Source organism: Podospora pseudocomata, chromosome 6, assembly GCF_035222375.1.
Source record: "Podospora pseudocomata strain CBS 415.72m chromosome 6, whole genome shotgun sequence".
Taxonomy (NCBI): Eukaryota; Fungi; Ascomycota; class Sordariomycetes; order Sordariales; family Podosporaceae; genus Podospora; species Podospora pseudocomata.
Window position 1 is genome coordinate 3260731 of NC_085890.1, and position 20910 is coordinate 3281640.

A 20910-nucleotide genomic window follows, 5' to 3' on the forward strand; every position below is an offset into this window, starting at 1 on the left:
CGGGTTTGGTGTGTATTTGTCTGAAGGACGAGAACAAGAACTATTGTTCTGCCGAAAGGTGTGAAGTGAAGACGAACCGTCTGGGGTCGTCCTGTAGCGCGTGCGCAGCAGCCAATGTTGGCGGCGTGGTTAAGTATCACCCTTTACACCCCTTGCTACAAGAGGTATATGGATATGTACACCTACCTGACTCCTGTCATATGATTGTGCCGTGAAACGAGCTCAAGGAGGCTTAATACGAGGCTCCAACACCCGAAGAGAAGAGACAGTGGGATGAAGCTAGGGATATGCAGAAAAGGAGGCACATGGAGGTAGCCCAAGCCAAGAAAGAAGAAGGGAAGGCAAAAAACCGAGAAGAGTTCAATTAAGTGATGCGAGAGGCTGAAGGGAGGAAACGAAAAAGGCGAATTGGAAATGCCCTGAGCTACTGAGCTCAACACGGCGGCAACCTGAAATACTTAAGTAAATTCTCTCTGGAGATACATATGACTGATTAACCGATATAAGAGCGATGGGTCGGAATTGCAGTAAAGGGGAAGCTGAGAGGCAAAGGATGGGGTTGCAGACATGGAGTGTAAAAACAACAGCTGGACTGACCAGAACGGGAGTGTTTAAACTAGTCATTTTTCATTTCTTAAGGAATGAATTCGTAGTTATTACGCAAAATAATACTATCCAAAAGATCATGGGGAATTGGTGGCTTCTAAAATTCTTTTAATTAGCTTCTGGCTTTCCGTTTTATCTTTCAGCTGCGTATTCCGCATTGCCGGTAATGTGTGGCTTGTACGGGTGCTGGCCCATTGTGAAGCGTGGATCAGTCTCAATCTGCGTTATGGGTTTTGGAAAGACTAAATCGAATCAAGAAAGGTTAGCATAGGTACGGTGCGTGTGTGACGAAAGTGTCAAGGTGGGCGGCACTTACTTGGAATGACAAGCTGGGGGAGTCCCAGAACCGTACAGCAAACAACTGGGTAATAGGCAGACTCGGGACATTCACCTCTTCTGCTTGTCTAGGTAATGATGAAGTGGCCTTTTTCAGTACACTTCAGAAACTCAGGTATGTATCGACATCTTCGTTTACACCACACTGTACGCCTGACGAGAGGCAGACTGCGGGAAATCCAGCATTGCGCCAATTCTTTCAGTCGTTTTGCTTTCTTTGAACCACGTGCCACCTAAAGACTAGTTGTGACATCAAGTTACTTCACTGTCAGGCTCTGACTTAAGATTTGGCAACATGGTTTTCCCCATCCTGTGAAGCGACTGCCGGTACACCCCAGAAAAAAGACGTGGACGTCTTCATTGCCTCACAAGGTTAAGTGGTGTGGGAGGTATTACTCCAGCGGATTGGTCAAGCAGGCTGCTCCAAGGCTTCGGCCCTTAGGCCCACTTATTGGTGTAGGATAAGGAAAGGTTTTTGCTCTCCGGAGCTGCTTGTAAAAGTATCTAAGAATATCATCAACTATTACACATCTCTGCGGACCCAAAGATCACCAGGTGTCGAGTAGTTACCGTCGAGACTGTTTCTGTATAAATATACGAATTCCAGCTTGCTTTAACTGCTGGGGTAGTCGATGTCGATGTCAGCAACCCTCGATGTGAGCAACCAGACAACAAGCGCATTCCTTACCTTACACCATCTACTTACACCGCATGACTCTTCATACCTCGGTTATATAAGATAACATCTACTTACCCGGCGTTTCCTTGAAATGGAGTCTCAGCAGTGCCAGTGCAAAGCTCCCGTACTAGATGTGTATTACATATGCGTGACTTGTAGAGTAAGTCCCTGGCCCCAATACACTAGCACTGAACGCAAAAACATACCTACCTTATCCAACACAGCCCCTCATATTCGGAAACAACCCCAGTTCAGCATCCATCTCAACAGGCGCCGTATTCATATTCGGCAACAAATTCCAGCTCGGAATCCCTCTCAACAGGCCAGATATTCAACGGAGCCCTCGCATTCGACAACAACCCCAGCTCAGCCAGCCCAGAGAGACTGAAGCGAAAGAGAAAACTCGAATATAAAGAAGCAGCGAAGAAGGCAAAGCAAAAAAATGCAATGCCCAGGCTCAGCAAGACGGCAACCTGAAGTACTTTAACGGAAGTGATCAGCAAGGTAGGCATACATCGTTCGCCAGGCTAAAAACAAGCGAAATAGGGCAGAGGTAGAGAAATGGGAAGGAAACGGCAAAGGTTTGGTTGGAATGAAGTATGATCGCAAATACAGGGCCGCTGATGACACGGTGAAGATAACATGGAAACCACCCAGCTGGTTTTGGGACTGGAGGGGGCACGTTGTCGGTGTTGCGGGATATGAGTGGATTTGTGATAGATTTTGGTGGTTTATGGTGTTGTGGAATTGCGGTTTTGAGTTTTTGGTTTCATTTTTTTTTTTTTTCTTTTTTTTTTTTGCAGTTCAAGGTTATTGGAGGATCAGCTGGTCTGGGGTTCTAGAGCACATGTATATCTAGTAATCAATATCAAGATTGAAACATGTTAATGATCTCAATGGTTATGTCCCATCCTGTGAAGCATCACTGTAAGTACCTATCTAGCCACCTTACAACGGCGAGCTCAGAAGGTAGCAACAGGTGGTATCTCCTGTTATATCAAAATCCCGTATATCAGCGGCTATCAACTATCCTGTGAGACCCGGCCTCATTCAAGACCCCTATTGCAGACAAGGAAGTCAGAACAACAATTAACCCCTGTCCGGGACACTGGCAAGGCTCTGACCTGCGCCGCAAAGGGGGCTTGATGAGCTGAACCACCATTGGACACCAAATCAAACGGTATTGGCCAAGATTTGCCAGGACCACCTGTCACACCCCACGATGGCTTAGTTTGGCGCCCAAAAGTCTGCAGCGTAACCGCCACAATTCATCCCAAGGCAGACTATCAATTCTGGGCAACATAGCACAAGTACCGGTACCTTCCTGGGGCTGAACCCCTAAACGCGAGATACCCCAAGATTGCACGACAAAGACTGTTACCTGACTTCCCACCTCCATTGTTTCCAACCTCAAATCATCATCGCGTCATGACACCAACCAAGAACCATGCGCCGCGACAATGTTAACCGGCATGGAATTCTGGAAAGACTTCCCCATCACCAACAACAACGACAGCAACACCTTGCCATTATTACCCATCACCAGCCCAGAAACATGGCTCCGTCTAATGAACCACTCCACCGCCAAGCTCGGGCTCTCCTACTTCCCACCAAACCTCCTCGCCGTCCCTCACAACTTCTCCTCATTTGACACCATCCCAACCAACAGCCTGGTCATCACCCTCCCCGACCTAGACTCCTCCCGCTTAGAAAACAACCCTCAGCAATTAGACCAACTAATCTACGGTCTCATCTGCACGTTAGCCGGCATCTGGGTGGCAGCCTGGGCAGCATGGACATGGTACCACAACGGCACTCTTCTCATCCCACGAGTATCACCACCAGGCTCAAAAGACGTAAACAATGACGTCGAACTCGGCGCCCACACCGCAGCAGTGGATTTCGTCTCCCCTGAAACATTCCACGCTGGGTTTCTAAAGTATTATTATGATGTCGGCGGGGATGAGCACCAATTGGCGGACAATATCTTCAGCCACTCCGCTGACTCTCACAATAAGCGGGAGAAGCCAGTCACGGGGGAGGATGTGGAGGAGTTGACAAAGTTGGTGCAAAAGATGTACGAGATTGATGTTGAACTGTTTGGGTTGCAAGATGCGAGGTATATCACCGAGGATAAAAAGGATAAACTGAGGAGGAAGAGGGAGGCGATGCTAGTGGAGGCGGCGAGGGTGGTGGAATCTTGGGCGGATAGGCGGTGGTTGCACATCAACAAGTGGGAGGAAGGGGAGTATGACACTGTCTTGGAGATTCTGGACGTGCTGAGGGAGTATGTCGAGGCGGAGAGGCAGAAGAGGGTGTATGTCTATTAATAATGGAACATTTTATGCAAAGGCAAGATGTATTTGTTGCTAAAGTAATAACAGAAGAAATAAAAATGTGCACAGAAATCACCTGACATGGCCGTGAACAAAACCAACAGCGATATATCCCAAGCGCAACCCTCCAACAAGACAACACGCCGTCATCTCTACAATCCGAACCATTTTAATTCCCAACCCTCCCCCCTCACCTTCTTCCTGCATCCACCTACACCAAGAACTCACCTCCTAAACTGCGCACTCCCATCCTCCCCAACCCCCATCCTAGCCTCCATCTCCGCAGGCAATCTATCCTCCTCCTTGGTCTCCTTCCAGTTATTCCCCCCCTTGATCTCCACCGTCGGCTTCCCAAACCCAAAATCAAAAGCAACATCATGCCCACTCTCCCAATCCAGCTTCTGCCTGTCCTGCACCGGCAACCCCGCCGCACTCTCCAAATCCCGCTTGCTACTACCACCACTGGCAGCACTACCAGACCGTGTATGTCTCCTGAACGGGTTGTTCTCCATCCGCTTGTGCCACATGATGTAAAGGATGATGATGAGCAGGACCAACGAGCCGCCTCCCAGACCGGCTGCAACGCCGATTTTGGTGGAGAGGGGGATCCCGCTGCTTTCAGATGGGGTGGGGCTGGTGGAGGGGAGGGGGGTGTTATCGAGGGGAAGGTCGGGGGAAACGTTGGTGTTGGTCAGGGAGTTTGTGGTGTCGGAGGTTGTTGGGGGAGAGGGGCTGTCGGTAGTGTCGTCGTCGACTACGGCGTTTACTTGGGTCGGTTGGGGTGGGGTGAAGACCGACATGAAGGGGGAGCCGTTGGCAGGTGTGACGAGGCTGAGGAAGGGGGAGGTGTTGGCGGGTTGCTCGGCGGTTGTTGTTGGGGCGGGGGTTGAAGCAGGAGCAGGGGTGGTATCAGCTGGCAGTGAGGGTAGCGGGAGGAGGACTGCACCGCCGACGCCAGAGTCGGCATCTGGGGAGGGAGCTGGAGGGGCATTGGGCGCTGGGGCTGGCGAGAGCACAAGTTCGGTGTCTTCTTGCTCGGCGGGAGGGTCGGCAATGACAATCGGCGCTGGTACGGGTGCCGGTCCTGGGCTCGGCTCTGGTGCTGGAGCTGGAGCTGGTGCAGGTGTTGGTTCTTCGACTGCTGGAATCTCCGCGACGGGCACAGGCACCTGTACAACTGGAGCAGTCGATTCTTCAGGCGTCGGTTCGGGAGTCGGAGCCCCAACGACGGGTGTCTCCTCCACAGCGGGCGATTCTTCCTCCGCAGGCGTTGGGGAAGGAGTTGGTTCTGGAGTCGCAACTGCCTCCTCATCCGGCGTTATCGTCCCTGGTGCCCCGATAACCCCGTCCAAAATCTCTGTCGGATCCGGAAGGGCGCCCACGATATCATCCGCCACCGTCGGCACCGGGACCGCATCGATCAAATCCTGAAGTCCAGGCACAAGCCCTCCCCCCTCTGACCCTGCCGGTTCCTCAACACCATTACTGTCCCCTCCCAACAAATCATCCAATGTCGGCAACTGGGCCATCGCCAGCGCGGCCTGAAGCCAGAAAATGCGGATGACCAGCATCGTTCAATATTTTCCAAACAACAAAAATTACAAGAATATAAGATGAAGAAAAATAGGCCAACGCCAGGGCTCAACACAACAAAAACATCTTGGACTGGTGCCAAAAGTGAAAGCCAAACGACAACCAGTTGTCGAGAAGAAGACAGAAAGGTTCAACGATTCAACCCGTTTGATCATCCCATGCACGGACGGGCAGCTGGATAAAAAGAGCGAACATTATCGTCAAACTTGGCATTCTGCCCGTGTCCACGATTCCGGGACTATCTTCGTTTCAGATGTTGGAGCTTTTGGTGGTGAACGCGGGGATGCAGGGGTTAATCGTAGCCGAAACGGGAAGCTCGCGTATCATGATGCCACTGATGCTACGAAAGCACCCCTGAGATCCGCGGAAAAAAGCCACAACCTCGATGTCCAAGCGCTGCCCTATGACGCGGCGTATCAAGATGTTCTCGGCTGGGAGAGCCTGCATTCACAACGAGGAAGTGTTCTAACCTGAACCTGACTCGGATTGTGAGATCAGCTGAACAAGCTGGTGACAATACACCAGCTTGTGGCGCCCATGAACGTCTCGCACGAGCATCATACGTTATAACAAACGGCTGTTATCATAAACGTAGCTCTTCTGGTACAAGTTTGTATGCACTGAACCCAACTGGTGAAGAGCAAAAAGGGGCAAAAAGGGGGGTAGTTGCCAAGTAACATGTCTGCCAATGCTTGGCATATCCAACGAGACTTCAACAAGTTCAGATCACAACTGATTACGGATCCAAGAATAGAGCCAGTAGCTTACACCGGCAAACCCGGCAGTCGCCAGTCCTCCGAGGAGCAACAGATCCAGGTTCTTGGCTTTCCATATCGGCATTCTAACGTCTGCCGTCTGAAGATGCATCGATCTCATCCTCCCACTGTTGGGATCCAGTCCGAACTTTGCATCGTACATCATCTCCTCGATCAGGTCGGCGGCATAATGTTTCTTCCGGGCTGATATTCGGGCAATGTGCCTCATCCGCTCAACATTTCTCGCAAAGCTGCCGTCCTCATCAAGCAGTACCTGCCGGCCCTTGTCGTAGATCTCGTCTCTTGTGAATGTGGCCTTATCGAGGCCCAACCCGACACCTGCTTCGACAATCCGTAGACCGTTCAAAAGCTGGTCGAAAAAGAATCCCAGAGACAACATACGCACTCCATGGTACATCGCCTCATTGACACTGCTCCCGCCACCATGGGTGACAAAGAGTATCGTGTCCGGATGATCCAATATTGCTCTCTGAGGCGCAAAAGGCGTGAAATACCACCTCTCGCTCTGATTTTCCAGCAGCATCCCCACTGGCTCCCTGACTCCCCCAGTCCACTGATTCAGCAACGGCTGAAACTGCTGCTTCTGTTTCTTTCCGACCGTCCAAATCACCCCATCTACCAATCCATCCGCCAACAAATCCCCCAATGCCCCCAAAAACATCACAACCTGCTCCGTCGGCAGCGTTATATGCGTCCCAAAACAAACATACACCACCCTCCTCTTCTTCCCCCGCTCATAGAACCCCCTCAACTCCCCATCCAACCCAGGGTACTCCTCCGACAAAATCGGCCCAACAGCCTGCAAAAGCGGCGGGCAATCTTTCGGCGTCTCCAACCCCCAAAAGCTATTCACCAAACCCAGATAATCCGGCTTTCCCGCTGTCACCCCGGCCAGGGGGTAATTCACTCCGGCCTCTCTCCTCATCCTCTTGACCCACCTCAAATATGGCACCACCGTCATGATTGCCCTCAACGGCCTCAGTGCCGCGCGTATCCTCTGCCAAATGCTTGCCTTTTCCGAAGTCAGGGCATCGACTTGAAACCCAGGAATCCCGGGGATATGCCCCGCTGATACCATCCCGTACGGCATCTGCGGCCAGACCATCGCCACTGGAATGCCAAACTGTTTTTGCATATCCCTTGTTGCCTCGACAAAGAAATCAGTCACGATCGCGTCGGGGGAGATGGCTTTGGTGATGCGGAGGAGGTGGGTGTAATCTGACGTCCAGAAGGCGTCGACTGTATATTTGGGCGCGAAGTAAGACTTGTAATCAACGCGGATGTCGGTGTTTTGGAGGGCGAGGTAGTGGGCTTCTTCTTGTTCGGGGGTTAGAGGGTCGCCCATGGGGTGGATGTGGGCAGGGGAGATGAAGGCGTAGGAGGGGTTGGTGAGGATCCATTTCTCTTGGGTTTTGTGGGTTGCGAAGTGGATTGTGTGCCCGCGGGAGGCGAGCAGGCGGCCGAGTTCGAGGACTGGGGCTGAAGTATGGGGAGGAGGGGGTTAGAGCCTGATGGAAAAGAGAGTGGGCGATAAAGAAAGAGAGATTACCGGCGTGAGTGAAGCCGCCTGTCCCGGTGACGAGGAGAATGGTGCATTTGGAGAGGGTTTCGTCTGAACTTTGATCGGCGGACATGGCTTCGGGTTAGAGACGAGGTTTAGTTTGGGCGGGTTGTTTGCATGTCGATGAGTGAAGCGTGAAAGCAAGCACACGTCGTCAAAAACGGTGACACGGACACGGAGAACAAGAAGCTGTCTGACATCCGGGCCGTTTCATTGGCCGCTTTGGGACTCCCCGCGAACCTCACCACGCCGCGAATGGTGGGAGTCAATGCAACGTTTGTGCAGCCAACAGTTTACAGCGGGATGAAAGCTGACAGCAGACTTGCCATTAGAAGTATCTGGAATCTGCTCATCATCATACCACTTGTTGGTCCTCGCCGCTATTGGTGGCTGTGCTGTCAGCGACATCACCGAATGGCTTGATATGGCCCGTGCACCGATCACCACATCATTTCTTTTCACCTCAAATCGTGATTGCTTACGACTATGTAGGTATGTATGACTTGCTTCATTCACTGCCTTGGAACCTAACCCTAGTTGAGATCACATTAAGACTAGGGTAATCGCACTATCATGCTGAATCGAGAGTAGTCGCGTACGCGATTTGTCTAGGTAGGTAGGCTCAGTCAGTCCCTGGACGGCAACACTTAACAAGCGATAGCTGCCCACCTGATCAAAATTCCGCTATGGCCTCTCTCAACCTGTCAAACTCCATCTGAAGCTTTGACACCTGAGTATCCATCCTCACTTCATCAAACCTCTTCACCAGGCGCAAATCGTCAAAGTGTTTCAGTCTGCGTTCAGTGATTCGTCCAATCTCTGCCCCCAAAGTATCGACCAAATACAGTCTGGGCCTTCACCAGCGAGAGGAAGCTTTTCTACAGTATCGTCGTCCCAAAAGACCCAGCCGAATCTCTGATGGATTTCGGGGACAAATGCAAAGTCAGTATATGTATCACCGAACGGTAGATGAGAGACTCGGAAGAGTCTCTTATCTTTCGCATGCCAATTAGTAAAGTCATCATCATCATCATCATCATCATCATCATCATCATCATCATCATCATCATCATCATCCACGTAATCATAGAGATGCAAGCGGAGCATGATTAATATCTCTCGGCGGATAAAACCGCATTGCATCCTTGATACTTCGGTTGCGGAGAGCGGCCGCCACCCATGACCGATGGCTTCTCGTAGAGTGGTGTGCTCTTCGCTGTCCCGCCAAACCACCCCCATCGATCCATCCATGGTCCTCATGTCCTCCCAGTCATCGATTGTGTCGAGTGCCTGTACGCGTAGTACGTGCCGGATGAATACGGCTGTGATTTCCGCGATCCGGCATACATCAAAGTGTGACCGCGTCTTCGTAATTGTCGACAAATCTGTCGTGTGGAGACCATGAAGAATGTTGGTGACCTGGTCATCAGTAGCGCGGCCATTCGTGTTAGACTTCATCTCGAGCAGCTCAAACAGCTTGATCAGAGCGATGGCGCTACTCAGAGCCTCCGGGGGGAGATGCCGTCGGGCTCTGCGGGGGAGGTATTCTGTGATATATGGCGGAAGGCCCTGTTGGTTCGATTCACGGATTCAATGTCTTTCACACAACAATGGTCGAGAATATTGTCCAGAGAAAGTGTGATTCGGGTGACCGACAGCAGGGGAGAAAAGGCGGTCATGATGCTGGCACATCAACGCTTGTGTTTGACGGCGTAATGTGGTGGGAATAGAGCAGTGGAGGTTGAAAACTGATCTCAAACACCCAACCCCTGCCAACGTGAAGTGCCGAGTTGGGCCGAGCCAAGAGTGGAGCGAGCTGTCAAAGGGTGGGCCTTGTGGCTTCCCGCTCGCCTATGGGCTTGTTGTCTCCTCCAGTCCATACCCCCAAAGTCGACATCAACAGACCCGAGTTGAAGAGCGTCAAATGATTCTCTGTCAAGCCAAACCCAACCAAGCGCCCCATAATCAACCATATACCAATTATACGGATGGTGAAGGTCAGGAACGTCAAACGGCGACGCTCTCCGTTGTTTACTGAACTGACTCACGTGGGTTGACCACGCATGGTTAGGCCCCAGGCTGTCGACTTTCCCATGCAAATTCCGACCTACCTCTTTCAGTCGGCAGGAAAAATGCACACGAATAATCGCAGATCCTCTCACGCCCAGGTCTCTGTGGTCAATGCCCACCCCCGACATGAGCATCAGATCCTCCCGTGCATGCTCCATGAACCACAAAGTTCCCATTCAGGTCATGAACCACGCGATCTTGGCGCACACAGTAAACTGCCTTACGTTCGTAGACCCGGTCAAGTTGATGCCCGATGAGCCCACTGAGGCATTTGAGCGACGGGTCAAGCTGGGATAGACTGTGACAGTACAAGAAGTCCAGTGCCGTCATAGCCCCTTCAAGTTCCCAGTTGTGAAGGTTCCGGAAGAATCGTATAGTCAGGCAGGGTGAGGCCATAGTGAAGAGGACGTTACTGCCAAGAGCAGGAAAGAAGGCTCGTAGCAAAAGGATGGTCTCAGCACGAATAAATCCTCGCTCAATCATCGCTCGTTCTGTCGTCGACAGTGGTCTGCGCCTTCTGCCTATGGTGGCCAGTAAAGCCTCGTGGCATTCCGTGCTGGGATTTGGGGGCAATATTGAGTGTGGGCTTCTTCCGGTCAGCCATTGCGGTTCCCACAACCCCATCCACTCGACAGAGTGGTCTGCCAGCAGTCTTTGGGCACGGAGAACATGTTGAACGAAGTGGCCTGTGGCTACTTCCACACGGCCGAGAACGAACATCATCCGGTGGGTTGTGATGGACTATAAATCTGGGCATTCATCGATGATTGCTGTTGCTTCTCTCACTCGGGTGGCGAATGTCCCTCGGTTCGCGGGCCGTGCCGACACTATAGAGGCGAGCGAAGGTAATTGCTGCTTTCTAACCTTCGACTGTGAGTCTCCGTGTTACGCGACGGGTTACGTACTGGTCGCAGATATACTGGTGGAGGCCGGAATTGGTTCGGAAAAGAGCACCAATTTCGGCCATCGAGCAGTAATCCAGGATCTAGTCCATAGCCGGTGTGACCCGGGTGAGCGATATGAGATCGAGATTAGTACCCATCGTGGTTGATCTTGGTAAAGGTGCAATTAGGTGGTCGGAAAAGTAAGAAGATGGCAGTAGATGATGTCGAAAGAGGTGACAGTGTGGAAAACAAATGTGAGGCACGTGAACCAGAAGATTTCGAATAAATATCTATACTGCGCGATAAGATTTTGTTTTGTCTGTTTGTGTGGCTCCAGTCTGTGGAGGGCTTCCAAATTACCACCCGTTCGAGGTATTCAAGCCTCCGCGTCACTAAGCTTTTTTTTTCCCCTGTCACAGTGCGCCAGACTACTGTTACTCTTGTCCTGCGTCGGGGTCTGGCCTTCTTCTATCTTTTTTTTGCACTTTGCACTTATTGCCCTGGCGCAGTGAAGGTGAAGTTCCTCAATTCACCTGGCATCTTTTCTTCTAATCCTGCTCCGATACTATCCTGCCCTTAATCTGCTCCAGACCCACCTTGGAAGGACCCGCGGTCTTGAAAACCTAGTTCTGTATCGCGAGTGAATTGGCTGCTGGGAGCCAAAAGTGAACCGTAGAGCAAGACTATCCTGCCCTGCCAGTAGCCTGATCCACCTCGAGACGGTCACTTCCCTCCTGTTCTCCCTGGTCTCTCCTTCCTCCTCTCCCTCTTCTGTCCCCCCATCTTTTCCATCCTCTTTTTTCTGGTCTTCTCCCTCCGCATCTCCCTTGCTGGGGCTCTTTCCGACTCTTACGAGTCTCTACGACACTGGTGTCAAATACCTACCTGCAGTTCCAGCAATCAACGACGAAGACGGAAAAGGAACTGCACAAATCAGAAACTTGAACAGACACTTCACCTCATGTCATCTATCTAAGTTGTTTGGACACATCTCCCCTCTGTCAGTAATGTTTGCTGATTGTCATTAGATTTACGTCACCGTCCAGATGGCCCGTGACCTGAATCTTTTGTCGTTGATGGGAGTGTCATTGGCCATGGACAATATCATTGATAAATGCGCCATGGATGATGTCCTAACTCTCTATCGGACACAGAGATTTCTAAATGACTACATTTCTACATACCTGGCCCGGCGAGCCAGGAGAAAGTTCACCAGAGAAGGTCTTAAAGTGGCCTTGATTTTCGTCCGCCTGTGTGACATGGCTAGGCATTGTCAGCTCGAACATCCTACAAGTCAGGACACTAAGTTGGCCATGCAGATCCTCGATGAGGAGCAAGACCTTCTTTCGATTACCACACCGCGGATTTTGTTTGACCTCTGCCGTGTTGAGGAGCTCGCGGCAAGGTTTGTTCGATTTGTCTTGCGGATCCAACGACGACTTGCCGATAAAGCCGAAAGATGGATCCGAGTTGAGGAACCTGCGTGGCTCGCACCGATGTTGAAACCCAAGTTCCGGTACTTCGACAAACATGTTTACGAAGAGAAATTGAGGACCCTGAGCACTGCCGTTGGAAGCCATCGACGGCCCCTCTCCGAAACCGAGGTCGCCAGGCTAGAAAGGGCATTCGTTCGAGCAGAATTGCTGTTCTTTCTACATGCTGTTTTTTCCAAGGATATCACAGACAGAGCCTTTCACAAAATGCATCGTTGGGAAGTCGAGGAGCTTCTCTGCGCACTCGATTTCATGGAATGCCAAGGCCTGCGTCGGCTCACTCACGACACGCGCACCAAAGCACTCAGATGGCTTTTCAGATATCAGATCAGCCAGGCCTTCTATCGACACTTCGTAAGTATTTATTGTTGTATCAGTCCCGAGACAGTTGCCGGCTAACCATCTTGGTCCCTTGCATAGTACGATAAGCACTACGCTTCCAGGCAACAAAGACTACGGTTTACTGATGTTCCATTTAACCATGACGGCCATTCTAAGCTTTCGCAAGTCCAAGGTCAAGATCATTCCGACGACATCAAATGGAATGTGCCCAAGTGGACGGACCCTCTCGGACCCAATGCCGCATGGTCAGCCTACGCAAGCCAGTTCCCAATCCAGGTTGAAGATCGAAACAACACCCGGATGACCCTGTCACAGCCAAGGTTCTTTCGCGCCCCAGGGATCTACGAGGATTTCGTTTGCATCCAGAACTACCGATGCCTGGCCTGGGTGATGTGGGACGCGGATACAACGGCGGCACTCCAGCTTGGATCAGTTGAGACCACGACCTCCCAGATGCCGCCTCCTGTCCTCCAACTGGTTAACTTGGCTAAAGCCCTCGGCAAGAATTCGTATGAACGTTTCTTGGAGTCCACAGGAACGATCAAGTATAGCCCGCTGCAGCTGTATGATCTCGGCTTAGACAGTCAGGTTCTCGACCCTGGGGAAATTCCGGAGATTCCAGTGGTCCGAAAGGCTATCAGGGATGAGGACGTCAGAAAGGCAGTAGCTGAGTTTTGATCTGCTTGGAATGGAACTTGGGTAGGGTGGTAAAGACGAGTTGGATTGGTCACGGAGATGCTTGTAGGACTCATGTTAGCAATAGCACTAGATTGATGCGGATTCTAGTGAGTCTTCGGCTAAGCGATGTGGTTCTATCAGGTGCTTTGATTAGTTAAACAATACATGATCGGCATGTATAAAGGTGCGACTCTACCTACTTAAATCAGAATTTCACTACAGCCCTGGTGAGAGTGGCAAAGACCTCGGTCTACGGCTACTACCCTAATGCAACTTATGTCTGACGATAGCTTCATTGAGAGATATTGGGTGTAGGAGGGCTCGGCACTCGTCCTGGATATATTGCGTTTATTCCAGCGTTTCTTTTTAGATCTTGGGATATATGTTGGTTGAATTTCTACCTTCTTTCATGCTTTCTTTTCCTTTGTTTTCTAGCCGATCAATTCTACTTATTTTTCGCCCTCATCTCGACCTTCACAGCATATGAATCCCACCATTCAGTATGAGGACGATGTCATGATCCAGGTCCTTCAGCTTGTAGCAATCAAACCGACGACCTCCCCGAGATCCCATCTTGCCAAGGAGTCATCACTGATGCCAAAAGATATGGCATGCACGCCATGAAGTTTATGTGGTTCGACCATGTCGAGGCAGGTCATGACCCCCTGTGGGACGAAGGCAGCAGCGGTCTACCTACCTACCTACCTGGCCACCGCCGTTGTAGGCAAATAAATGCACAGTGTCACATAGCGAAGCTACTGCGTCTCCCTATGCGAATGTCCTGCGTGCCTTGCATGTGTCGTCGAAAAAGAGTGGAATCTTGCGGCACGGATTTAATCCTTGACATTGAAACTATCACGATGATTCGCCAGTACAACTAAAGCGTCACCACGGCCCGCGCACACGGCCTGATAGTGGAGTCAACGACGTTGTACTCATTTTAGCAGGGTGTGATTATGGTGAACTTTTGTCAATAGCCTCGAACCGTTCAACCAATAGCCCCTACGCAACATGCCTTGAAGATGTTTTTAAAGACATGCGCGCCCAGTATGGTCAGACTCGCAAGTTTTCTCTCCCACCATCCGTCACTCTTTTGATCATCAGTCATTCATTTGATCACCCTTTCACTCATTACCAAAAATGCGCTCATTCTCATCAGCGGCGGGCATCGGGGCCCTCGTGTTCGGTTTGGTTGGTGTGTGCTCAGCAACATCGGGTGTTGACACGAGTGTTCCTGGGTGGGATAGAGCGCTGCAACAGGAAGGATGGACGTGTCTCACGCCACCCCGCCGCACCCAGCCCGGCAGAAGTGTATCTTTCGGTTCGTTCCAGCCCGACCCGATTCTTGTTCAATCAGATGCTAACATCTCACAGGCAACACCGTCTGCCCCGGCCAGATCAACACCTGTGAGGCCCTGTGCAAGTCAAGAGGAGGCGTCGTCGAAGGCGAGAACGCCTGCGTGTCCAACAACGGCGGCGTCGACAACCCCTTCAACTCCAACACCTACTGCTTCATCTGCAACTGCGAGGACGGCGCCCTCCCCGATCTCGAGACCTACTACGACACAGTTCCTCGCTACTACTGTGGGATCCGGAGCCAGAACTGCTTCTACGGCTACAACCAAGGTGGACAGTTGCCGCCTGACGGGGCTTGCCGTTGTCCCGAGGCCGAGTATGCGGTTCCCCCTTCTTGGTACAGCTTGCTGCCGAAGACGACAAGTACCTCGACTGTGATCCCGCCTTCGTCAACCTCTGTTCCAGTGCCCCAGACGTCGACCTCGGCCGCCGAGACATCATCAGCCAGTGAACCTGTCACTGTTACTGATACAGTGATCCCGAACACGAGCACCGGGTTGACAACCATCGAGACAATCACCACGGCCCCCACTTCTCAGTCGACTTTGGTGGTGATTGAGACGACTACTTCCATCTTCTCCAACGGGACTGCGCCCGTGCCAACCCAGAAGCCAATCCTTACCGGAGGATCTACCAGACCAGTGGTCGGCGTGGTTGGCGCCATGGTGGCCGCCTTGCTGGCGATGTAATGCACATTGCAAACTGCATGGATAAGTCTCTGGGAAACGTATACACCACAGGACTTGGACATAGTTCATGGACCTTTATTGTAGGCCGAATATAATAGATAATACATATGCGGAGACTGTTAGCTAGTTCTCCGGGGCGATCAATGTTTCCCTATTAGAGTACAACCTCTCTTAAACTCAAAACCCCACTCATAGCTACAATACATTATTCCTGTTAAACCAAGAAAAGGACTCTCAAAGCTTTCACACCTCCCCTCAAGCCGTCGGCCTCCCCGGACACAAATTCTGCGGCTTGATCCCCTCCCTCGGCGCACACAACCCCACAAAATCATGCTTCCTGCTCTTGGTCACAGCCTCATACCTCAGATCGCACCTCAACGCACCGTTAATCTTGACATCACTAGCAAAATGTGCGCAGGTGTCCACTGCCGGCTTGCAAAGAGGAAGGCAGTACTTTGCCTCGGTCGCCTTGGGCCTCTCCCCGTTGGCGCAGACGACCTTGATAGGCTCACACATGGAGTTGCTTGGGCACTTGTCACCTGCTCCGCATGGCTCGAGGCCGGTTTTTTTGACGGCGAAGCCGGCTACGATGTCGCCTTCGTTGAAGATGGGGACACCGTCGGGGTCTTGGCCGGGGCCGCCTCGGGTAGTCGTAATGTTGATGACTATTTGGGCGTCTTGAGCGGTGGGCCGGGTGGGAGCTGGGACAGGAGCAGGCTGGTTGGGCAATTTGGCGTATCCCGTCGAGTCGTCGACGCAAAGACCGGGGTCTGTCCAGGCAGCTTTGGCGACATCGCTCCACAGCTGTGTCATGTTGTAGATGTTGCGGACAGTGTAGAAAATGCGACAGTGGGCGGCCTCGTACTGGAACTGCCTCGGGACGTGCTCGGCGTTGGGATCCTTCTCCCAGTCAGACTTGAGGATCTCATCGCGGAGGTTAAGCCCGGCGTGGTGAATCCAGAGCCCGGTGTCTCTTGTTTCGTAGTCGATGGGAATGTTTGGGAGTGACGAGTTGTCCGGGAGGATTTGGCCGGTGAACTGGAACATCCAGTCGAGAATATGGTTGGAGTAAGCGCGCGTGCCACGGCTTCCAGAGACAGCTTGCATCGGACCCGTCTCGGGACGGCCACCAGCGACGATGGTACGTACACCCGCTCGGGTCATGAACCCAACAAAGAGGGAACAGGTAGACGAGCAGAGGCCATCAGTGAGAATGACGATGTCTTCGGGCTTCCACGCCTGCTTGGTGGTGACAGGATTGCCGCCATAGCCGTACGGGTCGTCTTCCACTGTCTCGATGCTGAATGCCGAGTAAAGAACTTGATCGTCGAAGAGGTTCAGCCTCTCGACCTTTGAGAACGTATCCTCACGGTAGCTGGCCGATCCGGGACTGTACTGGGCCCAGTTGTCATACGTAGTGTTTGTAAGAGGGTTGATTTTGGTGGCGACGACAAACTCGTTGGCTGCCTCATCCCACTGATCAAACAGTTGCACATCGTCTTCGGGATCCAACCCTTTCCACCACTCAGTAATGGTATCTCCCACCAAATCACCCAGAGGATGGCTTCGTCTGCGACTGCCAGCCCAGGTCCACGGCAGGGAATCAGGCTCCTGGGGGAAGAAACGACGGAATGTGTCAAAGGCAAGGTTGGGGGATCCACCTCGGTTCTGTTGGAGATCGATGATGATCTTTTTCACGTTCCTGTCCTCCGCCTTGGTGATGAACTCCTGGACTGTGTTGCTGAAATTCTTGGCCTCTTCGGGGAACTGCTCGAAGGTCGGGATGGAAAGAATTCCAACGTCATCCTGGAAGTAGCCGGTGACTACTCCACCGCCAGAAATAGTGAGAAACGGCTGCGCAACTTCGGGCTTTGGGAATGCCTCATCACTCTCTTCTAACCAGTCCGTATCGATCTTGATCTCGATAAGTTTCAAGCCATCCTCTCCTTCAAAGTCAAACACGAGACCGGAATCCGATGAGTCCTCGATGACTTCCACTGGCGGCGCTAAGCCGAGGACGAAATAGTTGTAAAAGTCCCCAGCAGTCTCGAGAGGTCCAGGGCTGTGGATTTGATTCAGGAGAGCGAGCCAGTTGTCGTTCCATTCGGTTCCATCCTCTAGCTTCACGTTAAAAGTGTCGTCAAGTCCATTGCCTGGATAGAACAGGAGTTGACCGCCCAGAGTGCCGTAGAAGCCCTGGATATCGTTGGTGGGGTGCTCAAACATGTCGTTCCAATCGGCATGACTTTCGAGATAGCCAAACGCGTTCCGGCTGGAGAACTGGGCAAGGAATTCAGTGGCATCAACACCATTGATGGTCGCCACTGGAGACGGCTCTTCCGCCCAGCCGTTGTTTCGTGCTTTCACAATATCATCCTTCAGGTAAATTCTTGGTAGTGTTTTCCCATCCAGAGAGGCAGAGACGAAGTCGAAGGGGCTTGCAAAGCTGAAAGCGGCGGTGATGCCAATGTAGAGATTGACATGGTCGTCGTGGATGGCGTGGACGATGGAGTGGATGTCGTATTCGAAATCCAATTGTCTGGTGTACTGATCATCGAGGACCTTCTGCTTGACTCTCCCAAGTTCGGCAACCACGTCGACTGCTGGTTGTTGATACTCGGCAGGAGGAGACTCGAGGTAGGCCAAAGTGCTTTGGAACTGCAAGGTGGTGTTGTAGTACTCGATGAAACGGAGTCCGACGTCTTTGAGGAAGGGGACGGCGGTTAAACAAGAGTAGACGTCAGAGGCGTTGAATACGGGGAAAAACTCTGTGATGGCGTCAGTTTCGTCAACATAAATAACTGGGGAAATCCCTCACGTAGCTTGAGGTCCTCCTCAATGATATCGAAGAGCGCACCACATGGTCTACCCGTATCGTTTGCCGCACGTCGATTGAGTAGACTCGGACGCGGTCCCGGCCTGGCATTGACAGAGTCAAAAAGGCCTGAAAGAACGAAGCTGCTCCAAAGGAGCAATCTGGGAACGAACGTCATGGTCGTGTAACAGACGCAAACAATAGTCCTTCACAGTTGCTGCCCACATCGTGGCAACGAGGGAGGCCGTCCCTTTTGCTTAAATCCCATCCCTATTGCTCCCCTCCCGTCCCTCCTAGGCGCATCCTGCAGAGCCGCGAACACGAAAATAGTGTAAGGCAACCTCCAAAGAAAACATGCGGTTCTCCGAGTCGTAAAAATCAGCCAATCGCTTATGATCAGTCAGCTTTTAGCCCCCAAACACCCCTCCAATTTCCCTCGACCTATTTGGCAGGTACCGCGGACCAGTTACCTTCTTGCTGCAGATAGCAGGTTCCTGCCTAGCTCAATGAAACCGCGCCAAGGCGTGAGGGCCTTGGGGGGCTGAGTGGATCGGTACCATGCATTAGCGTATTCAATGTTACCTTGATCCCTTATTTGGGCAGGTGCACCGTGTGTGCTATATGTTCATTGGAAAGCGGCGGCCAGCCTCACCTTGGCACTCTTATTCTATCCGGTGTCAGATTTTAAGACGCAGGAAGCTGCATGAAGCCATTCCTTCCAACTCCCCTGCTCGATGGCCAAGAACACTATTTGATGCTGGTGATATCCAACCCCACTTTCGCACAGGTCCATCACACCATTTGCTATCCGTACACTCATTATCTTATTAGAATGTCTTCACCTTCACAAGTTGTTGACGGGGTTATCATCTCGTCCAATCCTGCCGACTGCCTGGGACCGCCGGCACCATGGTTTTTTGACTACATTTTTGACAGCTTGGAGTATGATCGCTGGGTCAAGAGCGTTCCTTCTCGCCTTCTGAGGCTGGTAGGTGGCCCAGGATCCGGCAAGACTTCGTTCGCCGCACTGGCAGTAAACCGTCTCCGACAGAATGACCAAGCCCATCATAACCATCAAAAGCCGCCTCTTGTCTTGTCAGTATTTCTCAAGCCGCTCACTGTTCGTGATCCCAGCGCAGCGGTTCACCAGGAACAAAACGCCATTCCATTCGGCGTTCAATTCTTGGCGGAGATTGAGAGACAAATAGATGCCAAGATTGGTGTCAACAGCGATCTTTCTCCACCTCCCTCCCCTCAGACTCAGATCGACGGTACAGCACTTCTCAACAGTATCAGATTCAAGCTCTTCCGACTCTCAGACGTCTGGCTTGTGGTGGACGACCTCGACTGTCTGTGGCCTATCAGGAAAGAATATCTCGAAGTGGAAGAACGACTGGAGCAACTTCGTGGCATTGGCGTCAGAGTCCTCCTCACCTCTCGTACTCCTTTTCAACTCTCTACTCAGAAACCAATTTGCGACGTTTCTCTCGAGAATGAGTACGATCACGATGAAGAACAACATGAAGGTCGACCTGGTCTGATAACGTGGTGGGAATGTAATTTGGACCACGATAGCACTGGAGGGCCCTTCTGGATCTGCCAGAAGTGCAAAGAGGCTGGATATGCTTGTGGGAATGAGTGAGATACCTTCAGCTCCGTCACATCGATGTGCATTCACTCGCGCATACCCCCGTCACTAACCCCTGCCACAGATCACATTCTCCCCCAGAACTCACCAGCAACCCATTTCCCGTGACATTCGATATCAGCAACGCCCCCGAGCCCAGCATGAAATCCTTGATCATCCACAACCTCCAGCTCGAACACGGACGATTCTGGCCGCTCGAACCTCCCTTCAGATCTCACCAAGATGAATACCCTCCCTTATCCTGCCTTGGCAGACGCTTGATATCCGGTAGTACCACGGAAGAACCCTCAAGAGAGGCCGTCGACTTTGTGGTCAAGTTGGTCCAGCTGTCTTACGGCAACCCGAGCATGGCCTTGCTTCTGCTGGAGACAATCCACCAGGCCGAGACCCTTGATGCGGCGATTGCCAAAAGTGACAGGTTCCCGAAGAGCGTCGTGGAGATGTTTGACCGGTTGATAGATGCGCAGATACGAAGTCGGTTACTGGACAAGACGTCGCCAAGAGAGGTGAGGGCCAGGGCAACGCTAGCGTTGCATGCCATCCGAATTGTGGGCAACGCAGAGAAAGGCCTCAAGTTTTTCGGTATTGAATTTGAGAGTCTTAAGATGATGCTTCTGGAAGAAAGTGACAGATGTGGAAGTCATGGATTTGAAGACCTACTCGATTCTGAAGACTTTGAAGTTGTTGACGAGGTAATTGGCGCTGCAGGGGGCCTGTTGGCAGTTGAAACGATGGGCACTCGGTACTATGTGAGATGCTTTCATCCTGACTTCTACAACTACGTCAAGGAACGGTATAATGAGTTTGTGTCTGAGTGGGAATGTGAGAAGGAGTAAGAGAGTAACACGGACGTACCTGATTCTTTCACAAGCTTCCAAGAAATGCAATATCCGTACCGTTTCAAATCTATGACAAGAAAATGAAACTGAGATACACGTCTTTCGTTACACTGGGAATCCAGGAACATGCTAGATTCTTGAGGCGACACAAGTCTACCTCTCTTGGCCCCCACAACCACCCCCTTTCCCCCGCTTTGGTACTAGCCGCC

At 51.8% G+C, this 20910-nt stretch overlaps 7 protein-coding genes across 7 annotated transcripts; 4 read left to right on the plus strand and 3 right to left on the minus strand.

Moving 5' to 3' along the window:
• Positions 1 to 3081: 3081 nt before the first annotated feature.
• Positions 3082 to 3951, plus strand: QC762_608210 (uncharacterized protein; the record flags this gene model as incomplete). The annotated part of the gene is made up of 1 exon (XM_062892499.1): positions 3082 to 3951. One exon carries the CDS (start codon positions 3082 to 3084, stop codon positions 3949 to 3951), a length of 870 nt encoding a protein of 289 aa, XP_062741080.1.
• A 230-nt stretch (positions 3952 to 4181) lies between these two features.
• On the minus strand, positions 4182 to 5528 carry QC762_608220 (uncharacterized protein; the record flags this gene model as incomplete). Its single annotated transcript, XM_062892500.1, has 1 exon — positions 4182 to 5528. One exon carries the CDS (start codon positions 5526 to 5528, stop codon positions 4182 to 4184), a length of 1347 nt encoding a protein of 448 aa, XP_062741081.1.
• A 748-nt stretch (positions 5529 to 6276) lies between these two features.
• On the minus strand, positions 6277 to 8246 carry QC762_608230 (uncharacterized protein; the record flags this gene model as incomplete). Its single annotated transcript, XM_062892501.1, has 2 exons — positions 7876 to 8246; positions 6277 to 7805 (listed from the first exon to the last, which is right to left on the minus strand). The coding sequence occupies exons 1-2, from the start codon at positions 7958 to 7960 to the stop codon at positions 6277 to 6279; spliced, it is 1614 nt and encodes a 537-aa protein (XP_062741082.1). The 5' UTR covers positions 7961 to 8246.
• Positions 8247 to 11887: 3641 nt separating this feature from the next.
• On the plus strand, positions 11888 to 13354 carry QC762_0099590 (uncharacterized protein; the record flags this gene model as incomplete). The annotated part of the gene is made up of 2 exons (XM_062884187.1): positions 11888 to 12688; positions 12755 to 13354. 2 exons carry the CDS (start codon positions 11888 to 11890, stop codon positions 13352 to 13354), a joined length of 1401 nt encoding a protein of 466 aa, XP_062741083.1.
• Positions 13355 to 14494: 1140 nt separating this feature from the next.
• QC762_608240 (uncharacterized protein) lies at positions 14495 to 15534 on the plus strand (the record flags this gene model as incomplete). The annotated part of the gene is made up of 2 exons (XM_062892502.1): positions 14495 to 14675; positions 14729 to 15534. The coding sequence occupies 2 exons, from the start codon at positions 14495 to 14497 to the stop codon at positions 15397 to 15399; spliced, it is 852 nt and encodes a 283-aa protein (XP_062741084.1). The 3' UTR covers positions 15400 to 15534.
• QC762_608250 (uncharacterized protein) lies at positions 15471 to 18550 on the minus strand. The gene is made up of 2 exons (XM_062892503.1): positions 18218 to 18550; positions 15471 to 18167 (listed from the first exon to the last, which is right to left on the minus strand). The coding sequence occupies exons 1-2, from the start codon at positions 18390 to 18392 to the stop codon at positions 15655 to 15657; spliced, it is 2688 nt and encodes an 895-aa protein (XP_062741085.1). The 5' UTR covers positions 18393 to 18550; the 3' UTR covers positions 15471 to 15654.
• A 388-nt stretch (positions 18551 to 18938) lies between these two features.
• On the plus strand, positions 18939 to 20698 carry QC762_608260 (uncharacterized protein; the record flags this gene model as incomplete). The annotated part of the gene is made up of 2 exons (XM_062892504.1): positions 18939 to 19852; positions 19927 to 20698. The coding sequence occupies exons 1-2, from the start codon at positions 18969 to 18971 to the stop codon at positions 20696 to 20698; spliced, it is 1656 nt and encodes a 551-aa protein (XP_062741086.1). The 5' UTR covers positions 18939 to 18968.
• Between the last annotated feature and the right edge of the window lie 212 nt (positions 20699 to 20910).

What these genes read in the sequence shown, in the direction of transcription:
- QC762_608250 (XM_062892503.1), bottom strand. Translation starts at nt 18,392, where the DNA reads ATGACGTTCGTTCCCAGATTGCTCCTTTGGAGCAGCTTCGTTCTTTCA. An exon ending in TGAGGAGGACCTCAAGCTAC is followed by an intron (nt 18,168 to 18,217) that starts GTGAGGGATTTC and finishes ACGCCATCACAG; the next exon opens with AGTTTTTCCCCGTATTCAAC.